The 23,633-nt window shown below is 51.3% G+C and overlaps 11 protein-coding genes across 11 annotated transcripts; 6 read left to right on the top strand and 5 right to left on the bottom strand.

Annotated features, from left to right (window-relative positions):
• Positions 1-306: 306 nt before the first annotated feature.
• IAR55_005391 (uncharacterized protein) lies at positions 307-2,306 on the bottom strand (the record flags this gene model as incomplete). Its single annotated transcript, XM_066948483.1, has 7 exons — positions 307-661; positions 731-882; positions 965-1,234; positions 1,310-1,447; positions 1,514-1,733; positions 1,806-2,063; positions 2,173-2,306. 7 exons carry the CDS (start codon positions 2,304-2,306, stop codon positions 307-309), a joined length of 1,527 nt encoding a protein of 508 aa, XP_066801051.1.
• Positions 2,307-2,742: 436 nt separating this feature from the next.
• IAR55_005390 (uncharacterized protein) lies at positions 2,743-6,274 on the top strand (the record flags this gene model as incomplete). The annotated part of the gene is made up of 14 exons (XM_066948482.1): positions 2,743-2,981; positions 3,038-3,101; positions 3,178-3,291; positions 3,344-3,396; positions 3,454-3,567; positions 3,620-3,968; positions 4,018-4,110; positions 4,159-4,859; positions 4,904-5,020; positions 5,089-5,132; positions 5,180-5,630; positions 5,685-5,735; positions 5,790-5,883; positions 5,948-6,274. 14 exons carry the CDS (start codon positions 2,743-2,745, stop codon positions 6,272-6,274), a joined length of 2,811 nt encoding a protein of 936 aa, XP_066801050.1.
• Positions 6,275-6,289: 15 nt separating this feature from the next.
• Positions 6,290-6,891, bottom strand: IAR55_005389 (uncharacterized protein; the record flags this gene model as incomplete). Its single annotated transcript, XM_066948481.1, has 3 exons — positions 6,290-6,464; positions 6,564-6,675; positions 6,807-6,891. The coding sequence occupies 3 exons, from the start codon at positions 6,889-6,891 to the stop codon at positions 6,290-6,292; spliced, it is 372 nt and encodes a 123-aa protein (XP_066801049.1).
• Positions 6,892-7,287: 396 nt separating this feature from the next.
• On the top strand, positions 7,288-9,493 carry IAR55_005388 (uncharacterized protein; the record flags this gene model as incomplete). The annotated part of the gene is made up of 7 exons (XM_066948480.1): positions 7,288-7,396; positions 7,516-7,603; positions 7,726-7,820; positions 7,951-8,616; positions 8,684-8,744; positions 8,853-8,977; positions 9,039-9,493. The coding sequence occupies 7 exons, from the start codon at positions 7,288-7,290 to the stop codon at positions 9,491-9,493; spliced, it is 1,599 nt and encodes a 532-aa protein (XP_066801048.1).
• A 253-nt stretch (positions 9,494-9,746) lies between these two features.
• IAR55_005387 (uncharacterized protein) lies at positions 9,747-11,822 on the bottom strand (the record flags this gene model as incomplete). The annotated part of the gene is made up of 9 exons (XM_066948479.1): positions 9,747-9,976; positions 10,092-10,171; positions 10,249-10,286; positions 10,382-10,440; positions 10,538-10,747; positions 10,858-10,965; positions 11,040-11,227; positions 11,313-11,467; positions 11,523-11,822. 9 exons carry the CDS (start codon positions 11,820-11,822, stop codon positions 9,747-9,749), a joined length of 1,368 nt encoding a protein of 455 aa, XP_066801047.1.
• A 546-nt stretch (positions 11,823-12,368) lies between these two features.
• Positions 12,369-13,113, top strand: IAR55_005386 (uncharacterized protein; the record flags this gene model as incomplete). The annotated part of the gene is made up of 3 exons (XM_066948478.1): positions 12,369-12,448; positions 12,528-12,636; positions 12,718-13,113. 3 exons carry the CDS (start codon positions 12,369-12,371, stop codon positions 13,111-13,113), a joined length of 585 nt encoding a protein of 194 aa, XP_066801046.1.
• Positions 13,114-13,548: 435 nt separating this feature from the next.
• On the top strand, positions 13,549-15,183 carry IAR55_005385 (uncharacterized protein; the record flags this gene model as incomplete). Its single annotated transcript, XM_066948477.1, has 8 exons — positions 13,549-13,606; positions 13,680-13,729; positions 13,809-13,854; positions 13,910-14,010; positions 14,083-14,211; positions 14,332-14,489; positions 14,556-14,785; positions 14,828-15,183. 8 exons carry the CDS (start codon positions 13,549-13,551, stop codon positions 15,181-15,183), a joined length of 1,128 nt encoding a protein of 375 aa, XP_066801045.1.
• A 535-nt stretch (positions 15,184-15,718) lies between these two features.
• On the top strand, positions 15,719-17,191 carry IAR55_005384 (uncharacterized protein; the record flags this gene model as incomplete). The annotated part of the gene is made up of 5 exons (XM_066948476.1): positions 15,719-15,769; positions 15,883-15,928; positions 16,022-16,131; positions 16,234-16,412; positions 16,507-17,191. The coding sequence occupies 5 exons, from the start codon at positions 15,719-15,721 to the stop codon at positions 17,189-17,191; spliced, it is 1,071 nt and encodes a 356-aa protein (XP_066801044.1).
• A 313-nt stretch (positions 17,192-17,504) lies between these two features.
• Positions 17,505-18,921, bottom strand: IAR55_005383 (uncharacterized protein; the record flags this gene model as incomplete). The annotated part of the gene is made up of 2 exons (XM_066948475.1): positions 17,505-17,603; positions 17,671-18,921. The coding sequence occupies 2 exons, from the start codon at positions 18,919-18,921 to the stop codon at positions 17,505-17,507; spliced, it is 1,350 nt and encodes a 449-aa protein (XP_066801043.1).
• Positions 18,922-20,316: 1,395 nt separating this feature from the next.
• Positions 20,317-22,454, top strand: IAR55_005382 (uncharacterized protein; the record flags this gene model as incomplete). Its single annotated transcript, XM_066948474.1, has 8 exons — positions 20,317-20,811; positions 20,902-20,973; positions 21,045-21,098; positions 21,167-21,199; positions 21,299-21,336; positions 21,399-21,457; positions 21,534-21,820; positions 21,996-22,454. 8 exons carry the CDS (start codon positions 20,317-20,319, stop codon positions 22,452-22,454), a joined length of 1,497 nt encoding a protein of 498 aa, XP_066801042.1.
• Positions 22,455-22,631: 177 nt separating this feature from the next.
• IAR55_005381 (uncharacterized protein) lies at positions 22,632-23,629 on the bottom strand (the record flags this gene model as incomplete). Its single annotated transcript, XM_066948473.1, has 4 exons — positions 22,632-22,802; positions 22,911-23,284; positions 23,429-23,494; positions 23,566-23,629. 4 exons carry the CDS (start codon positions 23,627-23,629, stop codon positions 22,632-22,634), a joined length of 675 nt encoding a protein of 224 aa, XP_066801041.1.
• Between the last annotated feature and the right edge of the window lie 4 nt (positions 23,630-23,633).

Here is a 23,633-nt window from a genome sequence, read left to right as displayed (position 1 = left end):
TATTAAGCGAGCCCCCAGTCAGGTCCCGCCTCCCCCCCCCCCCCGTCTGCCCGTGATCAGCCTTGACACTCGGCGAGGTACGAAAAGACGTTATTGGCTTCGGATCTTTCGGCTACCGTATGTTAAGAGTACATGGACCAGTCATATTTGACGGATGGTCGGAAGGTCTAGGTCAATTGAAGCCTCATGGGAATGTCGAGCATGACCACGCGTTGATCTTTAGAGATACATACATGCATGACAATGATGATCACCCAGCAGGTGAGACGTGGAGAAAGTTGACTTCCGGTCCGTGAAGCACCTCCTTTAGTCCATGATCATGTCATCCCCGTCCTCTTTCTTCTTGATCCCATCCAAGACTTCCTTCTCAAGCTCACGACTTCTGTCGGCCCACTTGTTGGGATGACTGACACTCTCCGCGTTACCCAGTCCTTCACCCTTTTTGATCGAGTGGGTGATCTCAAACACTCTTGTACAGGCCACGTGATAATGCGCCGATTTGACCGAGTCGAGAATCTCCCTCATCTCAGGTCCGGATCGATCCAGTTGTGGGTAAGAGGTCAAAAGAAATGATGTCAAGTTTTCTGGGGAGAAATGCCGGAACGGACATCCATGAGAGTCTTGAGTACCAGGTTGATTCGACGTGAGGATTTGTTGACAGCTGGAAGAAATGGTTGTGAGCACGGGAATACCAAGAAACGCAAGTGCGAGGTGCTCGTAGTGGACTCACCTCTTTGGAGGGTAGTTTGCCCTCTTCCCTTCCTGCCCGTACGAATGTCGGATATTGTATTTGTACTCCTTATTGAATTTGTCGTCGGACATGGTAGCGCCGTACATCCTTCGCCAGAACACAACGGCTTCGTCTAGAGGAAGACCAAGTCCCTACAACATGATCTTGCACGTCAATTCCCGATCCGCCACTTCAGCAGCTTTGAGGTACCTCGACGGAGAGTGAGAAACGCACTTTCAGGAACAGACCCAATTGCAATCTCCCAAAATGCTTTAGATGATGATCCCTCTTCAGTCTGTCGTATAAATTCTTCATACACGGTGGGAAGTGTTTTCGCGCAACATCGTCCACCATCTCGGCAGTGACCACTGAACTCGAACCATTCCCCTCTACAGGTTGATAGTCTGACGCTCCGAGACCTGACAAGAATGAGGAAGCGAGATGATCAATCACGGGACCTAATCGCTCGTCTTCGTCTAGTCGAGGAAGGTTCTTGGCCGTTAGCTGTGGGAAAGGAGATGGTCAGTTGTCATCATGCTGAGGCGGCAAGACCGAATCACGATTCCGCGAGCCACTCACCTCGAGAGCTTTTTCTAACCTAGACGCGAAAGCTTGTAGAACCAAGGATATTGGTAGACTCTGAGGAACGTATGCCATCCCCGCTCGAATGAATACTCTTCTTCCTCCAACAAGATCTGGAACGGTGTACCATGGAACCTACCGTGCAGCCCAAGATTATCAATTCAACTGTAATTGTGTGAACGTAACCGACGCTCAGCGCACCTTGAACCAGCTTTCCGCTTTGAACTGATCATCTTTCGTTCCCCAATTCATACAACTTCTCAATTCCGTGGCATAAATTGACTTCTCGCTTTCGTCGACAATTTGCCAGTCGAACTCCAACGATCGGAGGAAAGCAGCTCGTTCGTGAATGTCGTCTGTCTCGAATCGATTCTTGAACAAGGCCGTTTCAGATCGGACGAATCGTGATCGCAAATCGGGACTGAATGGGTGAAGTCATCAGCAACAATCACTACCGACAGCATGATTGCGCTGTTCTACATTGATCACTGACCTGCGACAGAACGCAAGTCTCAGAACCCAATGTCCGATCTCGTCCCCTCTTCTCTCCTCATCAAGATTGACGTTCCTGGCAGTATTACTCGCAAGTGGTAAATGTGTTTTGGTATACGTTGTGATACCGCTGGCAATCTGGGAGTAGGGTAAAGAGCGATGAGACAGTGTTTCAATATGAGATAAGACACGCAGACGAGCTATGGCAAACGTTTCGAATTCTTCAAGCGTGATATCGAGAGTCGGGGGATGGTCGTAGCTGGGGCCAGCAGTCGCAAGTATCAGCCATTTTCCTCCTGCGGAGAGTGGACATGTCACCGGGATTCCAGGTTTGGAGATGGGACTCCCTTTTGAGCCAGCTCACTCACAAATTTAATCGGTAGGGCCATCGTGAACTAGGTCCCCCAGATCCTACACCAGACTGTCGCTTGTTGAGCTTGACTTCTAACGCGGGATTGGATGAGGAGGAAGGGAGGTTATGTCGTGTGGATGGGCGGAACATGCTGTGCCGGTCGGAGCAGAGACTATGGAGCCGGAGACGAGATTATCTGACGACTGATCGCAGAGAGGATAGGTACGCAATGTGTAATAGAAGCTGAAGGGTTTGAGAGAGAGAAGACAAGAACATACAATATCAAAAGTCGCGTCACTCTCAAAACATGAACGGATCGCGTCGAACAAGTGCATGATCTTCTGAACGGGATCAAAATCCGATCTTACTCCTACACGTGCTCGGACCTCGCCGCTTCAGGTGAGACCTCCACCTGATGGGCAGATCGTTCGGTTGTCTATACATGGATTCGTCGATTCGTTCGCTTGCTGTCATTGTCTCTTCAATCCTCTTATACCAGATCTTCGAAATGAGCATATAGCCCAAACCTTTCTTCTTTGTGCAGAGATAGCTCACTTATGGCTCGGCATTTCGCTCGCCGCGCAACATGTCTTTCGTCTTGTCCCCCGTGACAGTCTCTTCCCTCTCCCCCACACCTTCGACGCCGTCCAGATTCCCGACGCCAGCCCCATCATCCATCGGTCCAGCGCCTACCAATGGCTTACTCATTCCCACCGACAGGACTCTAGAGGAACTGGAGGGAAAATGGCTGTCGAAACTGGGCAGATTGAAGGTGGATCGCGAGGTCGTCCTATCAGGTTATGCTCTTTACTCCTTGAGGAACTGGTGAGCCGAGCTCCTGCAGCGGTCAACGGATAGATCCTTCCTGACTCCACAGTCAGGTTCCTTTCTAGAACACACTTCTCTCACACCATCGTCACGCAGACTGGCAAACCCACGGAACATGTCAGTCGCAGTCAGACTGATGCATGCCGCACTAACGGGCAAACGCTCGCTGACGATATCGCTTTACCTCGTATAGATCTCTGCCTACTTCCTCGTACCGCTACCCGACCTCTCACCCCGAGAAGCTGCCAATGAGATTGCGCGAGCGACCCAGTTTCTAGCGTCTGAAACCCAGTCATCGCCTCGCAAGGTGCGCACATATGCGTTTGGACACAGTATATCATACTGATCATCCATTACAGACTGAACACGGAACATTGCTTGTGACTACACCTTCGGCTTTCGGGCAGGATATGTTAGTCTGGGAGCTATCTCAGAGATCTCGTTAGACTGACACCACCACCACTTGTAGCAATCCCATACCTGGAGGAGACTTCCGTGTGGCTCAGCCGTATATTATCGTGAACACCGGTCTGCGACGATTAGGCTGCGGTGGACGAGCTTTTCTAGGTCTGGAGAGCCCCATGTACGTGCATGCTGTTTCTGTTTCTGTACTATCACTGACAGTCGTCTCGTAGACCCGCTCTTCGACGAAAATTCCACGAATTGTATCGCATTCCTGTTCCCGCTCATGCTGCTCCCTTGTCTAGAACCACGTCTCCATCGTCCTCACCATCGAACAATTTGTCAGCCAGCCCGCTTGCTGCCGCACAAGATACCCACGACGCGATCAACAGCGATCCTTTCACTTATCTCGTTATCGAGCTGGTCAAGTTGATTCAATCCGCTTTGGCACTCTGGGGCATGTTTGGACTGAACAGGGAGGACATGGAGATTGATGGACTGTTCTGTGACGAGACCAAGGCGGCTATCTTTCAGTGGAGAAGAGTTATGGGGATGGAACACGAAGAATCACTGAAGCTAGAAGTGAGTCGATGGCACTCAAAAATGGGATCGTAATCTGACCCGCAAGCAGAAAGAAACGTCGGGAGGATGCATCGATCCGAAGACGCTAGCCGCACTGTTGAGCTCCGTAACCAGTGTACACTACGAATTGGATGTGCTTGATGTAGAGAAGGTGAGAATCAATGACTGGGCACCAGGCTGATATGTATAGTTACCCAAAGATCCCTTCACAAGCATACGACGCTTTCTCAATGCTTGGGCAGGTTACCAAACATCCGTTGGCAAAGCACCCAACAAATCACAATTTCTGAATGTATCTTCGGTCCGAAATCTCAATCACCACTACCTTGCCGATCGTACCCGATCCCCCGGCGATGCACTCAAAGTTCATCGATTGCTCTTTTCGGGTGTCGCTCAAGCTACGAGTAGTTTGCAGGCCAATCTCAAGGGCGGAGCTGCGGAAGACACGCCTATTCGGAAAAGAGAACACCATCTGCGTTTTCGAGCTGATGACGAGGATAGCGATTCTGGGATGGTCATGATCATCCCTGAAGGTCAAGTCGGCTCTGTTGCACCTCCTGATGTTATCACTACCGACCTGGAGGCGTACACAAGAGGTATACTCAAGTCAAGGGAGAAGGATTGGGATCTCATGGGCGCAAGGAGATTGGCGGAACTGTGGAATGGGACAGTTGCTGAAAGTTTGGAGCGCTCGCCAAGGAGAAGAGGTCGACCGACACCCATGAGTGGAGCAAATGGTCAGCGGCATGACAGAAGTGTGCTGAGGAAACGGACTGTATCGAAGGATTTCGCGATCAAGGAAGAGGATGGGGAAGACAACTTGAAGGGAGCGATCAAGGAAATTTCCGAGAGGGCAGGGCAAGCGCTCAAAGGAGGATTCGGCCTAGTCTCGTGAGTAACCTTGCGGAATTATCCTGTTTCTAATCTTGTTATAGACGAAAAAATACGGCCTACGAGACTTCGGATTCAGAGACGGGTGGACCTGGGCCAAGCAGTTTAAGATCGGCTTTGACGAGAAAGAAACAGAACACCGTACCCACTGTGATTGAGCCGTAAGTCGGGTGGACCAAAGAGGCTGCCAGAGCCTGCCAGCTGTCTTTCCTGCTGAAAGCCCATACAGAGATCTGGAGGAAGTGGACGAGGAGCTGGATGGAGGCTTATCAGGCAAGTATTTAGCGGAGCCGCTTAGATATCGCTGACATCTTTAACAGCTTCACCAAGCCCGTCAGCTTCCACTCGCCATCTGCATCAGCCAATGGCGGGATTCAATACTACTCGCGCTTCTTTCCTTACGGCCAATCCTCGAGCCGACAGCAAACGTTTGTCAATTATAACCAATCCTTCTGGCAACGATTCCGACGTCTGGTCTCGACATAGCTACCGTGTTAATCGTAGCCCTGGGGACGAGGTGACCGACCAGGATCACGAAGTGGGCCATCGTGGGGACCGAAGGGAGGCTCATTCGACAACAGCAGGAACGACGTCGGACAGAGCGACAATATGGCGCGTGAGAGGAAGAGCGCCGAAGATGTTGAGGACGGCGAGCGATGGAGCTGATGTCATCGTTGAGGAGAATGGGATGGAATGGGAGGTGACGAACCCGCATGGAACGGGGAAGAGAGATGGGCATGGAGAGCTAAAACAGATACTTGTGGCAAGAAGGTTGGTAGGCCTGTGAGGACTCTCGGGAACGGGCTGATGATTTGTGATCCACAGACATTCTTTTGAACACAAGGAGCACTATAGAGATGTGCGAAGACTAGCTCCGTGAGGTTCTGGTCACAGACCATGACGGGCCATTTCTCTGATGATCTTGTACAGGGAGCAGCTTCAGGTGGATGTGGAGATGTGCGCAGTCGTGCTTGAGCTCCGGGAGAGGGAAAGACAGCTGGCACAGCGAGTGAAGGATGTGAAAGTGAGTCGTGATTGATTTTCATCGTACATTTCGTTATAGCTAAATCATTCGCATCCCCTCCAAGCTCCTTGAAGAATGCGTCTTCCAAGCTGGCTCACGACTGGTTGTAGCAGCCCGAAGTCGACGGAATCAAGTTGATATTCTATCGGACCAAGCGGCGAGATTGCGTGCGGAGCTTGAAGCATTGGAGATTGAAGAGGATCATGAAGGGTCTCCCAGAGATCGCTTTCATTATTATCTGAGTGAGGAGACGCATAGGCCCGAGTTATTGGATGATCTAGGCCGATTGAAAGAGATGTGGGAGGAAGTGAGAAGTATGGGTGAGAAGAGAAGACAGGAAGTAGAAGGCGAAGTAGAAGTGACGGCGAGAAGCAGAGGGTGGTTTTGGTGACAGAAAAGCGCGATGTTATATTCTCGTTGTAGGCTCTCCCGTGGGACGAGTTGATGATGGTACAGTGGGGAGAATCGATGATGCAGGGTTATCTGTTGTTGTCGAAGGAGTCGAAGACGTCGTTGCTGAGTCGGGATCGACTACATCGCCTAGACCGAGATTTGACATGTTATCTCTGGCCATGAGATTGCTGTATAGTCGTGATTGAAATTTAGCGAGGTGCGGAGGTGCAGCGGAGGTCTAGCCAAGCCTGAAACGAAGGAGCGGGGAACATTGAATGACGACTCACTTGTCCATCCTGCATTCGAGATATCGTTTCGATTCCAATCTGCATTCACCGTTATTCGATCCGTGGATTTTCAGACATTTCAGGTAGGCCATCATGAACGATTTACATTCGCCTAGATACAAAGCATATGAGCACCGGACCCTTTGTCACACATCGGAAGTGTCAAAGATCTTCTGCCCGATCTCACAGCGTTACCGCTTGGTGATAGAATTGAGAGCTGCCCCGGGTGAGGGGACAACTCACCATCGTGATCTAGAGGGAAAGAACCTCGTTGAGGAGGGGCCACTTTGTTACTGAGAGCGAAACCGGGACTTCCGAACGATGACATTTTGTTTATGGGGCAAGGGAGTGAGCAAAGGCACGACGAGTGGGTGGGTCCCGTTGGTAGTGGTACGGTGAGAAAAGAGATGAATGATGATCAGTCGAGAGGTGTGGTGCATGTAGCGCAGGTCATCATGATCAAGAAATCCAAAATTCCATTTCAGACGATTGTCGATCCTGTAACCGGTTCCCGAGCTTTTCCGGACACACGACGCTCAGAAGACGGACATGTCCACCAACAACACACAACCAACTTGTTCTTTTGAAATCACATGTGCGTCAGTGGATCATCATCCATCGTCTCATGATCATCATTGTTCTACTCGACTGACAAGAACACACCTCGAGTCTGTATCGTAATCATCGCCCATCGCCCATCGATCCCTACCCCTCCCCACACCTCATGCCTAGTTCCTTACTCACGGCGTCTCAGGCGAGATGGGCTCTCGATCTTCTGGTAGGGACCTTGTCGGGCGTGGCTATTGCGAGTTCTGCCCCGTCCGCCGCAGGTGGTGAGTCCGTGTTTCGTCTCGACTTCACTGATCCTTCTCCTGGGATCAAAGAGGTGTCGGGACGAGGTATCTTACATCCCGACGGAGGCTGATATGTCTGGTTTTGCTTTTTCGATCAGGCGCAGAAATGTATAGCGGGAGACCAGGGGATATAAGGGGGTTGATTGTCATACTGGGTTCGACAGGTCTGATAGGCGTTGCAGTGTTGTGAGTCTCATCTTTCCCCCTTCTCCTTTCTTTCTTATCGAGATCTGGCCATGCGGAGTTATCGCTAAGTAGTGACTGTGTATCTTGGTCTCTTTCCTGATCGCTGGCCCCCTGCAAAACAGACGCACCGCAAGTCTACTGCTACCACGACCATGGAGAGTATACATCGATCGGTTGGAGTTCACTCTCGTGTCTATGCTGTGGATCTGTTGGACGTGTGCGTATCACGAGTCTCTATACCAAGGCTTCGGCTGACATCTCATCCTCACTTGCTCTTTCCATCGGCCCTCGTACGATATACCATCTCCTTCGACTGACACCATGTCGTACTCCCTCATCCTCAACAGCTGCAACAATGGCATTCTCCGCCTTCACCCTTGAACAAGGTGTCTGTTCCCCCACCTTCCCAGAATTCCTTCTCCCTACTTGCCCCTTGCTCACCTTCGATCTCACCCTCCTTCATCTGCTCTCCACCGCCACTCTCGCGTTACTACTCGTCATTCTTTCCGCAGCCCTGTCGCCCTCGTACTATCTTTCAATGTCGCCTTCTTCAACATCTTTATCGGAATCACAAGGCATATCCGGCGGAGCTGGGAAAGGTGGAATCAGTCAAGGATTCGTGATGTGGGAATTGGCTCTGGCTTCTCCACCCAGTTCACCTTATCTAGGTCCATCTTCAATATCTACCCCGCCGACAGCTTCGATCTCGACCTCGATTAAGGGAGGTAGGGGAGCAATCAGGAGCTATGGGACACCTGCACCTACAAACCCTTTGATCGCTACATCATCGGCATATCCACAATTGGGACCTGGAAACGAAGAGTCATATCTGACAATGCCCGGGTCTTCTGCTGTCACGACGGATGCTGTGAGACAATCCACAGACATGCCCTCTCCGCCGAAGAAAAGGGATAAGTTTGCAGAAGGGAGAGTGGGGACCTATATCCCCCTCGCTATCTGCTCACTCGGGGTAGCATGTGCCTCAATCATCGGTATCAAAGTGGGGCAGTTTGGTGAGTTCGTTCTCGGTTATAGCTCGTTTTCTGTTTGTCTGACTTACTTTCATTCACCTTGTCACAGCTGTCAGCGGGATCTTCATCTTCGTCGTCGCCGTCCTTAGTCTTCTCTTCGCCATTGGCTGGTAAGTTGCATGATCTTCCAATCATTCGGTCCCATTTGATGTTTCTCTCAATCGCCGTGTCCTAAATGGTCATTCTCCTCGCTCTGTGCTGATCTTTGCGATATGCAGTATCGGCATCCACTTCTCCCAGAAGAACATTAAGATTACGGATCAGGAGAGAAGATCACATCTACTCCGACACGACCGAGCGATCGAAGTAGCTTGCGCAGTGGCTTTGTTTGTCTTATGGCCTCGTGAGTATAACGAGTCATGGCGCGTGACACATAGAGCTAAATAGATACTTCTTTTTTGCAGTTGCCGCTGTGATATACACCCTTTTCCCTTCTACACCCAATCGACCATGTTCGAACCCTGCACAGTCTGCCGCGCCTCCATCTCCGGGCGAAGATCTCGAGGAGACCATCGCACTTTGTTATTTGTCCTGGACGGTAGTCACACTGTCGTGGACTGCAAGCTGGTTGATGCTTGGTAGAGTGGTGGGATTGATATTCCCTATGCCAGAGGTGGACAAGGTCACACCCGTCCTCGTCTCGACTACCCCAGCTGCAGATGAGGAAGAAAGACGAAGTCTGCTAAGGCCTCCGACTACCAGGAATCCCTATGAAGGAGGCGTTGAAGGAGTCGGCACCTCTTCGCGGTCACAGGGACCAGGGAAGAGACCACAAGTGGGATGGGGGAGGATTGTGGCTGGTGAAGCGTTCGAATTAGGAGATGCTGACGACGACGGTGATGACGACGACATTGAATGAGTGAAATATCTGTATCGTTATAAACACCTCCATTGTACCCTTCGTTGTGCTTTCAATCTTATTATCTTGTAAGTAAGTAGTACAGGGAATCAGTGCTGTACCGTATACATCATGTTTGTTGAGAGATATTAGATAAAAAAAAGCTGGTATTCACGGATATGTATCTATATAATCGATCTGGCCATACCGCCATGTCGCTCGTTATCCTTATTCCGGACCCATCCATCACGTTGATACCAAGGCCATGTAGGATCTACCGCTCCGAATAGTTCTTGTCCGTAATCTTAGCCCCCTCCGCCCCCAACTTGACATAATACAACCTGGTCTCTGCGAGAATGACCATCCGCCCCTTACCCGCGAATTGGAAATTGGCAGATAAGTGTCCTACAAAGATCTTACCTATCAAGATACCGGATGGGTTCCAGACGCTGATACCGTCGCCGCATCCTGCGTAGAGATTGCCCGCTGTGTCGGTGTGGATGCCTACGCGCAGGTATGGGGGGTCAGTATCAGAGTGGATTGACGTTATGATGGCATGGATTTCGGGATTGATAGAGTAGGACGAGTAGTCTGTCAGAGAATCGCCGCTGACGCTCACCATCTGCAAAGCCCACTTCTACAAAAGCGAATGTACGACGATTGTTCCATGTCCCATCGGCATTGACGTCGTAGCGATATCTGCGTGAGAGACGACACGTCAGGATCGGTAGGTCCAGAGAGCACTGGGAGCTGGCGAAACTCGCATCGCGACTCACATCGTCGAGGGTCTGGTGTGATTCTTGCCCCAAAAGCCCTGACATCCGCGTCGTTAGTTCCAGCTGACACCTTGACAGATAGACAAGAGGGGATATCGGAGCATGTCTGACTATGCCTCTGTCTGTGACATACCATGGAGATACCAGTATCTGAAATGTAGGCATGGTAGCCATCAGGAGAGAATGTAATCCCTGGAAAACGAGACATCTCGTCAGTGTCCTTTTCGACGGACGCCAAACACCGATATGTTATGTTCTCTCTCGAGGTAGGAGGCCCACGCCCACTGACCATTAGGCATATGCAACCCATCAGCTACCACCCCCACCGCCCCTGAATCCACATCGAACCTGTAGACCTGGTTGGGTAATCCAGGTGTAGGTCTGAAATGCTGGACATGACCGTAAGTCGGATCGGTAAAGTATAACTGCTTGTTGCGCGGATTGACAGCGATGTCGTTGAGAGAGTTGAACTGCCGGCCGTGATAGTTGTTCAGGATTACTACGAGGCAAAAGGTCAACACTTCTGGCATTCGAAAGCGATCAGACGAATGGAATGGATAGCTCGACTGTAATGGGAAGAAAGAGTAAGTATGGCCGCGGTCAGCTCACCCGTCGTCTTGTATGGCTCTACCGGGTCCACGAGATACAAAGCCGAAGGATTGTGATCCCCTTGCCCTTCTCCAGCGAGTACGATCTTCCCTCGGAAATTGGTCCCTCCTATACCACCATCACCCGCCTCACGTTAGCACGCGCACACGTTCCACGAAGCGTGAAGTATGGATTGAACGCACCATTCGGATTGATGACCTTGACATCCCCTTCTACGCTAATCACGTCGACCTCTTTCCGCTTCCCTTCCACCACTTCCTCCGCCTGTGCCAACGAGATCTTCTCTACAATGGCGGATTTGTGTAAGCCAGTACCGGCTGCTGGCGCACCTGCATTCTGGCAGAAGAAAAATTCGTCCGTGGGCGGATACCTGTCAACTGTCCATCAGCCGGACGGAGATTCAAGCACAACCTCCGCAGGAAAGGGACGAAACCCTGCGGAATCTGATCACTCGCCATACTGCTGCTTCGTGGAATAAAGGATCTTTCTCCGTCTCAGCTATGAGGGTGAGTGATGGATCTGGCCCGATGATATCGTAGAACGATTCGTGGTATATATGAAACGGTCTGGCCTTCAACGATTCCTCGTTCATCCCTGGTGGGACAAAGAACTATCACAGGACCAAGCAGTCAGCGACGGTTTCCTCATGCATCCTGTCAACTCACCGAGCTCCCATTGACGACATACGGAGGTGGTACGCTATCAAGCACCGTGAAGCTCTTCGGATCAATCTTCTGTGCATTTGGAGGTAGATCCCGCGCTTCACTCGTAGAGGATATCGGGTCTGAGTTCTGAGTATACGTGTAGATTGCATACGCTGCCAATCCCACCAAGGGAGGGAGATAGAGCGTTGCCCATCTTGCCCAGCTGAGACTTGAACTTGTACGGGGAGACACCTGTCTTTGTTGTGGAGTACCGGCCGTTCTTGTGGTCCGCTTACGGGTGCTGGAAGCAGAGGTGGACATGGTACGACGGAGGTGTCGAAATGAAGAGAGGATGAATCCAACGTTGGAAGTGAAATGCTTCAACGAAGACGAGATTAGATTTCGTGTCTCCGAGTCATTCGGGATCTCGGCCGCTCGGACCGTGATCCACTGTTGCGACCCGACCAGTGCCTGAAGAGCTCTGAACCAGATCTGTTCAACTCACCACTACGGCACCGGTGGTATGAGGAGAGGGGGTCGTCTCTCGCTCTGCCACTCTATGCATATCCGTCTTCAAAGGGGAGACATCTCGGATTTGACTGGTATCCAAGGCAAGACAGACCCCACGTATGACGGTTCGAGGGCATGACTGGATCCGAGCCAAATCATCGCAGCATCATGCTCGTAAAATCGAGTCACGGAATCCGCCATATGGGCGATCATGTTATCTGACTCGACCCCCACATTTCATTACATCGCGGAGACAGAGACATCAGATGTATCGTTGCTTCTCACTACGTCCAAAGCCAGGAGATTGTGATACAGTCATCGCTGGACGGCCAGCTCCGCTCGATATAGGGTCAGAACATGTCCTCGCCTTCCACCATCGTGATCATCTTCAACGGATTTCCGGGAGTCGGTAAACTCACCGTGGCCAAGGAAACAAGGTGGGTCAGACCACATTAAAAAAACCCCGGTTCATTACATTTCGACTGATGGACGAAACATGACACTTTTGTCTTTCAGCAAGCTACTACCTGGATCCAAGGTATTTGACAATCATCTTCTGATCGATGCTGCGGCTGCATTGTTCGAACGAGATGACCTGGCATATCATCCCTTTCGGAAAGCTTTGGTGAGCCAACTTGAGACGAGCTTAGCTTTCCATATTCTACAGTGTATACGAGGAGCAATCAGGAGCTGAGCGATCTTGTAGCGCTCCGCGACATTCGACTCTCTCATCTCATATCCTGAGTCCAGGCCTCGCACCATCATATTCACCGAATGTCAAAGTGACGATCCGGACGGTACACTCGTCATGACCGAGTATCTGACCTTTGTGAAAGCCGTCGATGCGAAATTGATCTCTGTGATCCTGACCTGTTCCGAAAGAGCCAATGAGAAGAGGTTGATCTCGGATGAGAGGAAGGAAAAGGGGAGAAGAACAAAGCTGACTGATGTGGAGGTGTTGAGGACCATGAGAGACAAGGTGATTTACAGGTTTGACGCGAGCGAAAATGCGCTGGTCAGACAATTCATGATCGATACAACAGACTCCGAGGGCGTTGATGTCGCACAGGATATCAGGACCGCCGTGTATGGGATGACATAGAGAAGCACAAGGCATGTAACGCGTACCAAAGTTTTCCGGACAGTTCAAGAGATAGATAGCCTGTGGTGAGAGCTTGAAAGCTTCCACAGAGGTCACGACCACGCGCCAAGCTCGTGGCTGTCTGTTCCGTTTCATCACGCGGCGGTGCACGCGCAGGAAACAGCGAGTTTCAACACCGCTCATCTCTTCGTATACACACACTCCATGTAAATCTTGACCGATTGCATCTGTGTCTCTCCTTGGTACATACCACAGCCGATACGAGCGACGCTCATACGAACACAAGACAAGGTCGAATAGCATAGATTCGAGAACGGTCGAAAAGCATAGGTTTGAGAACGGAAACCTCGACGCCTCTGCGCAAAGCAACTGTCGGAGACTACCTCGACGCCGCTAGTGACAATCACTACGACAAGGAAGGAGAGATCCGTAACGATGGCGACGACGATGCAGGTGGGGAAGGGTCTGATAGATCCCAGATATTGCTGCTGTGGTGAGTCTGTCCGCAACGTTTCATCCTCCTTATCTCTTCTATTCCAGGGATTTACTGATCGCGTCGCATCCAGCTGTACCGCTAGTGAATGCGGGTATATACACCATCCTAGGCGAACAAGCTGTGCGTCTCTCCTCGTTCTTGCCGGATGACCTCGGGAAGAAAGGGTTTGTGGAACACGGTTGATGTTGCTATCTTGCAGGTCATCAGCATAGCCATCGGAATCCTAGTACTGGCAACGCCAGATGGTGAGAATGGACGACTTCGGCCCGTGACACATCAGCTGACTTCTGTCGCGCATAGTCGTCGGGGCTTCCTTCCCCTCATTCGCAGGGACGATTTTCGCAATACTATGCTTCGTGATAGCGGCTTGTCAACCCGTCGGGTTCATAGGTGTTTTAAGAGTGAGTAAACCTTCTCGTCCTGAGTAGGATTGTAAAGTAGCGGTCGAGAGCTGAAAAAGGAGGCTTTGGCAGGAAAAAACATCAACGTTCAAAGTCTACTCTATCCTGAATGCTCTCGCCATTCTCGCAGCTTTGGCCTGTGCCGCAGCGTTGATCATCACCTCGGCGCTGAGACACAACACCGCGGTACATAATTGTGAGGTATGTAGCCATTTGCAATCCTACCTCGGACACGCACTCGCAAACCAGCTAGCCGGCATGGTAGTCCCCCAGCTCACTATACTGACGAGTGCTGCTTGCTGCACCTTTTCCCCGGAATAGGCCAAATTCTTCTCCGACTCCAATTCAACATCGACGACCGCCAATCAAACCCTGGCGTCGGAAAGTCAGGCTTTATGTAGTGCTTTCGCGTGGGCGGATGTAGGCATCATGGGCGGGATATGGTTGATCCTCTTGCTCGTACAGGGCTATTTCTTATAGTACGTGTCGTCCCTGCGGCAGATCGATCCTAATACAAAGCTGATTGTCGTTGTCTATACTATCAGCTTGACGAGCACCTACTCCAGATCACAAGTCTCCGACCACAAGCTCTATCACTCAGTGTATTCGGAGAACCCCGAGGCATTCACCATGTCCATCCTACGATCAACACGATACAACCCTGGATCAGTATACAATGCCATGCCCCCACCCGGACCCAACGCGGATGCATGGGATGCTCGACCAAGTATGGAATCGCTCCGCGAAGAGCCCGAGGCTGGAGCTGCTGGATATGGTGCGCGTGGAAGTGCCTATGGTGGCGGCGGTGCTGGTGAAGGATTACATCATCGAGGTTACTCTGACGCAGCGGCAAGAGGAGAAGAGGGTCGATATGAAGATGCGTATCCACAGCACGACGAATCACAAGCGTATGGCGGAGCGTACGGGCACAACAACTATGATCAAGAGTACAACGGCAATGGTGGCGGTCAATATCCCTTCTCCGCTCCAGGCGCAGGGTACATAATTCATCCTGCCGAGGCGAGATATGCGAGAGACGAAAGCGATACACCCACCGCAAACAACTATGCCCAAGGGCAAGGGATAGGATACGGAGGAGGAGGATATTCAGGTGCGACGGATGGAGGTCTGAGAAGACCGGAGGAAGCGCAAAGTCATCCAGGTGGGCATTGAATGGGTTTGTCGCCCCTCGGAAAGGCGTGTGAAGCGGGCGAAGAATGCTTACCTTGCACCGTCAAAAAATAGCCGAAGGATTGTTTGGAAGAAAGAGCCCTAGGAATGCTTATTGAACGGACAATGACAAAACGAGCAGGATACGACGTGACTAGAGATCATGACGTGACATGACGTTGAACGACTGTATCTGCCAGACAGGATATACCCCAATTCATCATCATGCATAGCAGCAATACCTGGGGTTGTACATGATATTATCGATAGGCAAGTGTCGGTGAACTACGCGACGTTTGACGTGCCTGAATAATTTGACCTAGGCGGATTGCGATTTTTCAACTCTCCACTTTGTGCAGTCACTTTCATCTTTCCTCGCTTTCTTTCGCTTGATTTGTACATAAGTCAACAGACGTGGGCATGCTCCTCATTACCCCATAGCACGATCTGACCTCCTCACTCAATTTACCGACACACAAACTCGAGATCGCATAAAATCTATCAAAGAGGTCCGTTCACGAGGAATATCAAACCAAAGATGGGTTCCGAGGCAGCTACGAACGCTCTTGAGGATGTTGCTTTTGGCAGTGTACGTTAGGGGATCCGCTCCCATTGCATTTTTCTCATTACCAGCAGTAATCCATTGCGAGGTAATGCTCGTTCGACAATCCATGCTGATATCGTGCTTTGGCTTGCGATCAGGTCGCAGGAATGGCTGCAAAAGTTTTCGAACATCCTTTTGACCTAGGTAAGTCACGACGTTCCTTCGCTCGGTCGGACCCGTCATGCCAAGGAGTCAGTCATGGAAGGAGAACATCGTGATGCTGACTTGAACACACAGTCAAGGTCAGACTACAATCACAACCTACCGATCGAGCTCTTACATTCACTGGACCATTGGACTGTTTCAAGCAGACTTATTCGAAAGAAGGCTGGAGAGGATTGTACAGAGTACGTCCAGTCTCAACACGGTTTCACTGATCAAAGCCACTGGCGACTCTCGTTGCACTTGTACAAAGTTTGATCGGCTGATACAAATGGACGTGACTCTAGGGCATATCCGCACCCATCGTCGGCGCAGCATGCGAGAACGCTGTTCTCTTCTTGTGTTACAACAAGTGTAAATCCGCCATTGTCGCTCTGAGGTCAGATAAATCGCGAGGGAGGGAATTGAGTATGCCAGAGACGGCTCTGGCGGCAGCAGGAGCGGGAGCTACGGCCAGTTTCGTTCTGTAAGTGGTGACCGTCTGACGATGTCGACCAGTCCTATCGGTGTGGTAACCTCAACCGGATCCTCATCGATCTTGGCTAACTGATCTTGCACAGAACACCCATCGAATTGATCAAGTGCCGAATGCAAGTTCAGATGTTAGCGAGAGAAGGGGCTTTCGGCGCCACAGCCTCGTCCCTCGCTCCCACGCCTGGTGTACATCCGTTCGCTACGACTCCTTCTGCTGGCTCCTCGGCTTCCACAATTCTCCTTTCTACACCACGACCCAATCCCAACCTCGCCCCTCCCAAAGGTCCTCTCTCGTTGATCGTTGATACTGTACGAACTTCCGGTCTTCGTGGGTTATGGCTCGGTCAAACCGGTACATTGCTCCGAGAGACAGGAGGATCTGCAGCCTGGTTCTCCGCGTACGAATTCGCTGCTCGATACTTCATCTCCCGACACCAGCGCTCCATGGTCGATGATGGTCGTAAGGCCTCCAAATCCGATCTGAGGACCTACGAGTTAATGGCATCGGGCGCTCTGGCAGGAATGTCGTATAATGTCGTCCTTTTCCCTGCGGATAGCGTCAAATCGTCGATGCAGACGTGGGCAGAACTGAATCCGGACAAGAAAGCGCCGGCCTTTTGGCCGACAGCGAAGAGGATTTGGAGGACGAGAGGATTGAGGGGCATGTATGCGGGTTGCGGGTTGACCGTCATGAGGAGTGCGCCTAGCTCAGCGATGATTTTCCTAATCTATGAAACGCTGGAGAAGAAGTTCGGAGGCATTTTGGGGTAACAGGGAAGGATGAGAACTCCAGCCTCATCAAAGGAAGGCTCAGTAGCATGTTATAGATGGGAAACAGTCGGAACAGACGAACACTGTCAGGGATTCGAAGGTGGAGGGAAAGCACGCCGCTCGAGCCGAGTTGTAGTGTATAGGATTAGACGGCGTTATCCAGCATGTAAGATACCAATGGCAGTAAGCGGTGAGCGAGTGACCTGCCTCATCGGAGTGGGGCCAGAAAAACAATGCTTTGATTATGTATGACTAAGGCTACATGCGAGAGTACATCGTTCGATGGCCAGCTTGACCCCGTTCCCCGATTTCTCTACACCAATCCTGCCCGAAGCATGATTCCCCCGAAATCATCGAATGTCACACCCCTACCCTCATGTTGTGACGAGAAGAGCGTGACCATCTCCGTGATCTGAATCGCATCGTCAGCGAACCCGAACTCACTCTATCAATCTGGCACCTTGGAGTTCGTCGCTCACCTCTTCATCGCTCCACATCTCACCCAACGTCCTCACCCAATGTTTGACCTCGTCCCTCCCCAAGATACCCGCGTCCCTCTCCTTGCCTGTAGATTTGGGCTTCAACATATCCCAGATATCTCTTGCCATCTCTTTCTGTTTCGTCGACAATTTCGGTTTGCCCTCTATCCTCGTTTTTCTACTCCTCCTCGTCGTCCTTTTCCTCGGTGTCGATCCCCCTTCCCCATCTCGTTGTTGCTCTTGTGCGAAATCTGTGGCCGTGACTCTTGGTCCAGCTTTCCGTTTGGACGTGGATGCCTGACCATACTCCGATCCTGTCAGAGAAGAGAGATCCGAATCGGATCCGCTCAACTCGAATGCATCTGACCCTCCTACTTCCTCGTCACTGCTGTCCTCTTGTTCCTTGCTCGAATCATTATCTTGATTATCGTCAGGACCCATCAAAGCTGCACAGACAGCTCTGAAGTCTTTCATTTCCACTCCCACCTCATCCTCATCTTCTCCGCCACCAGCAAGTCTCTTTCGCCGTCTCGAGTCCATGTCCGTATCGACTTCGAGATCATTTTCATCTTTCCAGCCTGAGGCTGATGCTCGGAACACCTGAAGGACATCTTCGTCGGACGGTAAACCCAACGAGGCGAGAAGCGATGGGAGGAGATACAGAGGTATTCGTCGTTTGACCCGATCGTGAGACGAAGAGGGTGGTGGATTATCGCTCTTCGACTTCACGAGACCGTCTTGACCATGGTCATCGGGTAGAAAGCCACCGTCTCCTTGGTTGTCAGGTAGGAATCCACCGCCACCTTCATCAACATCATCCGGCAAGAAACCTCCACCCCCACCTCCCTCTTCAATCAAAAATCCACCACCGCCATCTTCATCTTCGACCATAAAATCTCCTTCGCCCCCATCATCGTCAAGGAAAGATCCTCTCCCTTCTCCTCCTCCATCATCAAGTCCCAGCTCAGGGACCTCCTTCGTACCATTGTTTCCCTCCACTCTCCGTCTCTTCCTGCCGTTCCCTCTAGCCTCGAAACTCCTCACACCTCGCTCAAACGCTCTGTCGATAGCTCTCCGTTGTCTCGCACTTAGGGCGAGATAATCCGGATCAAGAGCATCTCCTACTATCGATGTGTCATTCACGATGCGAGAAGATGAACTCGCTGCTGTTCGTCGAGGTCGGGACTGGAGTGAAGAGAGAGTTCTTTCGTCAACTACTTGTGACTCGTAGACGTAGAGCAGCTGCTTCATTGAGATTGGTGCACTCACCATTGTTCCCCTCATGTCAACAAGCCTCTTTACGTGGCCACTGTGACTCTCTCGAGGTTGCGCGCTGTCCGATAGATCATAACAATCGGGTTGACTGGATTCATGATGTTACAGTGACTGATCTCAATTGAAATCCAGAGTTCCTGTTACGTAAACATACATAGCAGACCGGATATACAAGTCATACGTGCGGTCTTTCTGCCCTGCCAAGGTGTTCAAGTCTTTCTTTACCTCTTCCTACTCTAATGTCTCATGTCATCTAGGACGGTGTATCCGTGTACAGAGGGACCGATCGAGGAGGCAGGGTGGGTGGGAGGGCCGGTGGATTGAAATGTTCGTACGACACTTTGTGCAAGGAAGCTGCTGCAGCATAGCATCTGTGAGCTTTACTCTTCCACCGACATTATGACCTATTCGATATCTTCCCCACCCGTGTGATCCTTTGCTCTGCGCCCTCCAGATCAAAGGGTGTTATTGCTTTGACGGGAATGTACTGTGGTATGGGACTTTTGAGATTCTTGGTGAAACCATAAGGTTTCGGGCGTTTATCACCATTTCGTACGAAAGGAGTATTATTTCCCGTTGTTGTTGATTTCACAACAGTCAGTCCAGCGACTGGATGCCATCCCCTGACCCCCCGCTTCTCCGGCTTTCATGGGCATCCAGGCAGTCGCAATGCTTCCTCATCTGTTGTCTTCTCTGCATGAAGCGTACTCTGTCTCCCCTTCCTTTTCCTTCGAGATCGCTGATTGGGAATCACACCTGACCCGGAGGGGATCGACCGGGTGTTTCACATGCGTTAGAGTTACTGTCCTGATCTGGACACGAGACGTCCTATTGGGATGGTCATGAAGCTGTTCTTTCAGGGACTGACGATGACAAGTGACATACATGCTTGCTTGTATATGCAAGGGATGTATGTCTGACGATCTGGAGTTACCAAACGTTCTGAAGCCGGTGCAGGAAGCCACGGTCGTCTATACCATCGGGAGACGATTTCGTTCTGACAACAGTCGAAAGACATCGTATCGATTATTCCTCTATCTCTTCATCTGCTGCAACTGTGATTTACGCAGAAACCCATCAGACCCTCATACCTACGTTCCGTCCGACCGTCCGACCTCCCCTCGTTGATCCCTTCGACCTTACTCGACCTCATCTCGGAATTCTGTCATTCTTTTGTCAAAATTTCCCATCTCCTGGCGGAAACGCAAGAGGGGCACTCCACGACGCCGTTTCCCCTTCGACTTGCGCCAAACGGCGACCATCAACCTCCCCCTTGCAGCTTGCCTTGATTGTCCCATCGCCTTCCCTTGAGGCAACGTTCGAATCCCCATCACGTCGATTCGACCTGCTCTAGGTGTTTCTCTTGCTTCGATGCCCCACGGGACCACTTATGGCGAGTTGACCAATGCCACTGCCAATCTCACCACAATCGCACATATAATCGCCGAATCGATCGTATCGCCCGAGAAAGTACACGCCTTCGCCGCTCTCAACTTTATCGGAATCATCGGTCTTCTGGCCCTGGTCCTAACTCTGACCTTATCCTTCTACCCCGATCGGAACGCTGGACGAGGTGAAGGACGAGTATGGAGAAGAAGGACATTGAGAGCACCCAGAGATCCATGTTTGATCAACGCGTTTGTCGTCCTCATCCTCGTGGATATCCTCAATCTGTTGTACTATCTTGCGCAGGGCGGGAGAGTGCGTCCCAAGCTCACCGAGGAACAAGTAGCGGAGTTGATCAGGGCGCAGCATGCGGTGGGTCAACGGACAGTATCCTTGTATGGAGTATGCAGATTCCAAGCGGTGCTACAGGCGGGATCACAGGCTGCGCAAGCTGCGACGATCCTCGCATTGGTCATTAGGGTGAGTACACGCCAAGTACAAGATTCCAGATTCATTTCAGAAGAGGAGTTCCTTCGCTGACTTACAAGTCCACGAATCGCTTACCTTCAGCTATGGTCCAAGACGATACGACTGTCAACGCCAGTATTCAAAAAGGTTGAATCACGGCCTATGCTTATTTTTGTGAGTGTAAATGGGTGATGCACAGCAGCTGGAACGATCCTTGTTGAGAACCTTTTTTTGGCCGTGGACAGCTGCTCGCGATGCCATACCTGTGCATCCTCGGTTTTGTCCCCAGACTGATCATCGTAAGTGTCTAGACTACGAAGAGGGGAATTTGGCCTAACGCTGATTCTTTGCGCTTGCGACTATGCAGCTGACCAGGGACGCGAATGGCCCACTCATACTCGTATGTGCATCTTTGCCTCTGCGTAGCTCTTGAAAGCGAATGGCAGCGCGAATCTATGAAGGAAGATACTGACAAGATTGCTTGTCCGACATTTCGCAGCCCGTCCCTTTCTACTGCTCTTTGTTGGATCCTGAGCTGTGAGTGCAGGAGTGACTGAGGGTACGATGAACCTCCAAGCTGATGAAATGCTATGAATTAGTCGAATAGCTTATCAGATGACGACGTTGGGCATCGCCATCCTCGCCCTGATCATGGAACGTGAGTGCGCGCCACCACCAGCCCTCAAGACACGACCAGCATCGCTGACTCAGTACCTGATCGCTTTGGCACTCAGTGTGGACGATCTACCTCGTATGGTATCATTTCAATCAAACGCTCGTGACGTCGCGCAAAGTGGGTCACAACGTCTCCTCAAGCTTCGATATCAACCTCCACGCCATCCGACCCACACGATCATTCAAGAGATTCTTCTTCGTCCGAGTAGCTTTATTTGTCTGTTGGACCTTGTCGATGATCGCCGTGACGCTCTATCAGGCGTTTGACGATACTGTTTTCGATGCGGCCAACGATCTCGCTTTTTCTTGTGCGGCACCCATGGCTTTCATCTGTTTCGCTACTCAGGTATGTTGAAGCAATCTTCGCTGAGAGTCACTCCTTAGTCATAGCCGTGTGATATATGAGCATGTCCCCACCTGTTCCCACCGGTTCTTACATCCCCTTCCTGGGATGAAACGCCTTTGCTAGAATGACACATGTCCAATCCAAATGGCTGACTCTCCTGATCCCCACCTTTTAGAGAGACGTCCTGCGGATCTGGCACATTCCAGCAACCGTTCCGGAATGGCGTCAGTTTCTCCGCCTAGACCCAAAAGCACCCGTAGCGCATTCGGCGCCTGCCTCTGGGAGAGGTACCGCTTCTCTTTGCCATCGCTTCCGAAGAACGGATGAAGAGAGAGATGACGACGAGACAGGACCAGAGTTGAATCTGCGTGGATTTCTGGGTGACTATCCTTCTCAAACGGAAACGAGCGAAGGGGGAGACGAAGAGGTGTTACATGTCAGGGAAATGAGCGGCGGATCGACGGCTGCGGAGGGTGGGATCGAATCTCTTGAGGAAAAAGGTCATGGACTGGATGAGGAAGTCCTAGCGAAATCGTCTGAACAAATGGGAGAGATTGTGGATCTCGAAGCGATTGGGTATACCTCACGGAGATCGTCAACGAGACAAAAGGCCTCGGAATTGTATCATGTGTAAGAATAATGGAGTGCGTTTAGTGTATCTGTATCGTCTAGACTCAAACGTCATGTGATGGTAATGATCTGCATCATACTTGACGGGAAGCAGTCCAGGCCGTCTCTGCAATGATCTACCCACCCCCCTGGACTCCACCTCTCATCTACCACCATCAACCTTCTGCGACGTTTGAAACACTCAAGGAGCAACCTTGCTCTCCTGCCATGTACCATCGGCCTGCACGGTCCACTGTGTTCTGCGATTCGGGATAGGCTTGAGCTCGAGGAACTCGACGGCTTCCGGTCGTATGGCAATGATAGCGAAGTGTTCGAGAGCGTATTCGATCGTCTTGCGCTCTTCGGGGTCGTCCTGGGATGCGTCACATAATCAGCATGGATGATGGAACGAATCTCAACCGATCCACGCGAAAAGACCACGGGACAAGATGATAGATAACGTCGCAATTAGACAACTCACCGACTCTGCAGGAATCGTCTCGGGCCATTTATCGCTCCCCTCAACCTCTTCCAATTTCTTCCCAGGTGTTGGTCTTCCAAACCCAGCTCTCAGATGACCACTGACTCCACCCCACAGTTCCTTCCTCTTCTTCTCCCACCATTCCGCACTGCCTTCCTCTTTACCCTCCATCTTCAAGCCCTCGATGATCTTGGAAGCTTCGTCGGACTTGCTGGAGAGGTCTGGGGGAAGGGTGTAGGCTTGGCCGGTTATTCGGAATTGGACGTTCGTGTCTTCGATCCACCACGCTAGCTCGACAGTGGGTGAATGCGCGAGATGGGCAGGTTTGGACATTCTGGTGTCGGTGGTAGTCAGCAAGAGATTGGAGGGTGTCACTGTGGGTCGCGGTGGGCGTGTTGTCTTTGTCAGTAACGAATTGGATATCTAAGTGATAGCGTTGCATTGCGATTTGGCGGAAATGGTGGGAGGGAAAGACGTTGGCGGAACTGGAGACGAATGTGGATTGACACGGCACTAACCTCCACGATGAATCACAAATCGGACCTTTGGCTTGTTCTCAGACGAGAGCGTCGAGAAAGCATAGCCTGGGCAAGGGGTACACTGGTAGATCAGCACGTATTCAACGAGTCCTTTCAAGGTGACGAGCGCGACTTACTGAGGGCTTTCGGGTTCTCCTTCAATTGCTGGTCGAGCGCGTTGGCCCATGCTGGCTTGGACATGATG

The sequence above is a fragment of the Kwoniella newhampshirensis genome, chromosome 11 (genome assembly GCF_039105145.1).
Source record: "Kwoniella newhampshirensis strain CBS 13917 chromosome 11, whole genome shotgun sequence".
Taxonomy (NCBI): domain Eukaryota; kingdom Fungi; phylum Basidiomycota; class Tremellomycetes; order Tremellales; family Cryptococcaceae; genus Kwoniella; species Kwoniella newhampshirensis.
This window is presented reverse-complemented; position numbering and strand designations above follow the sequence as displayed.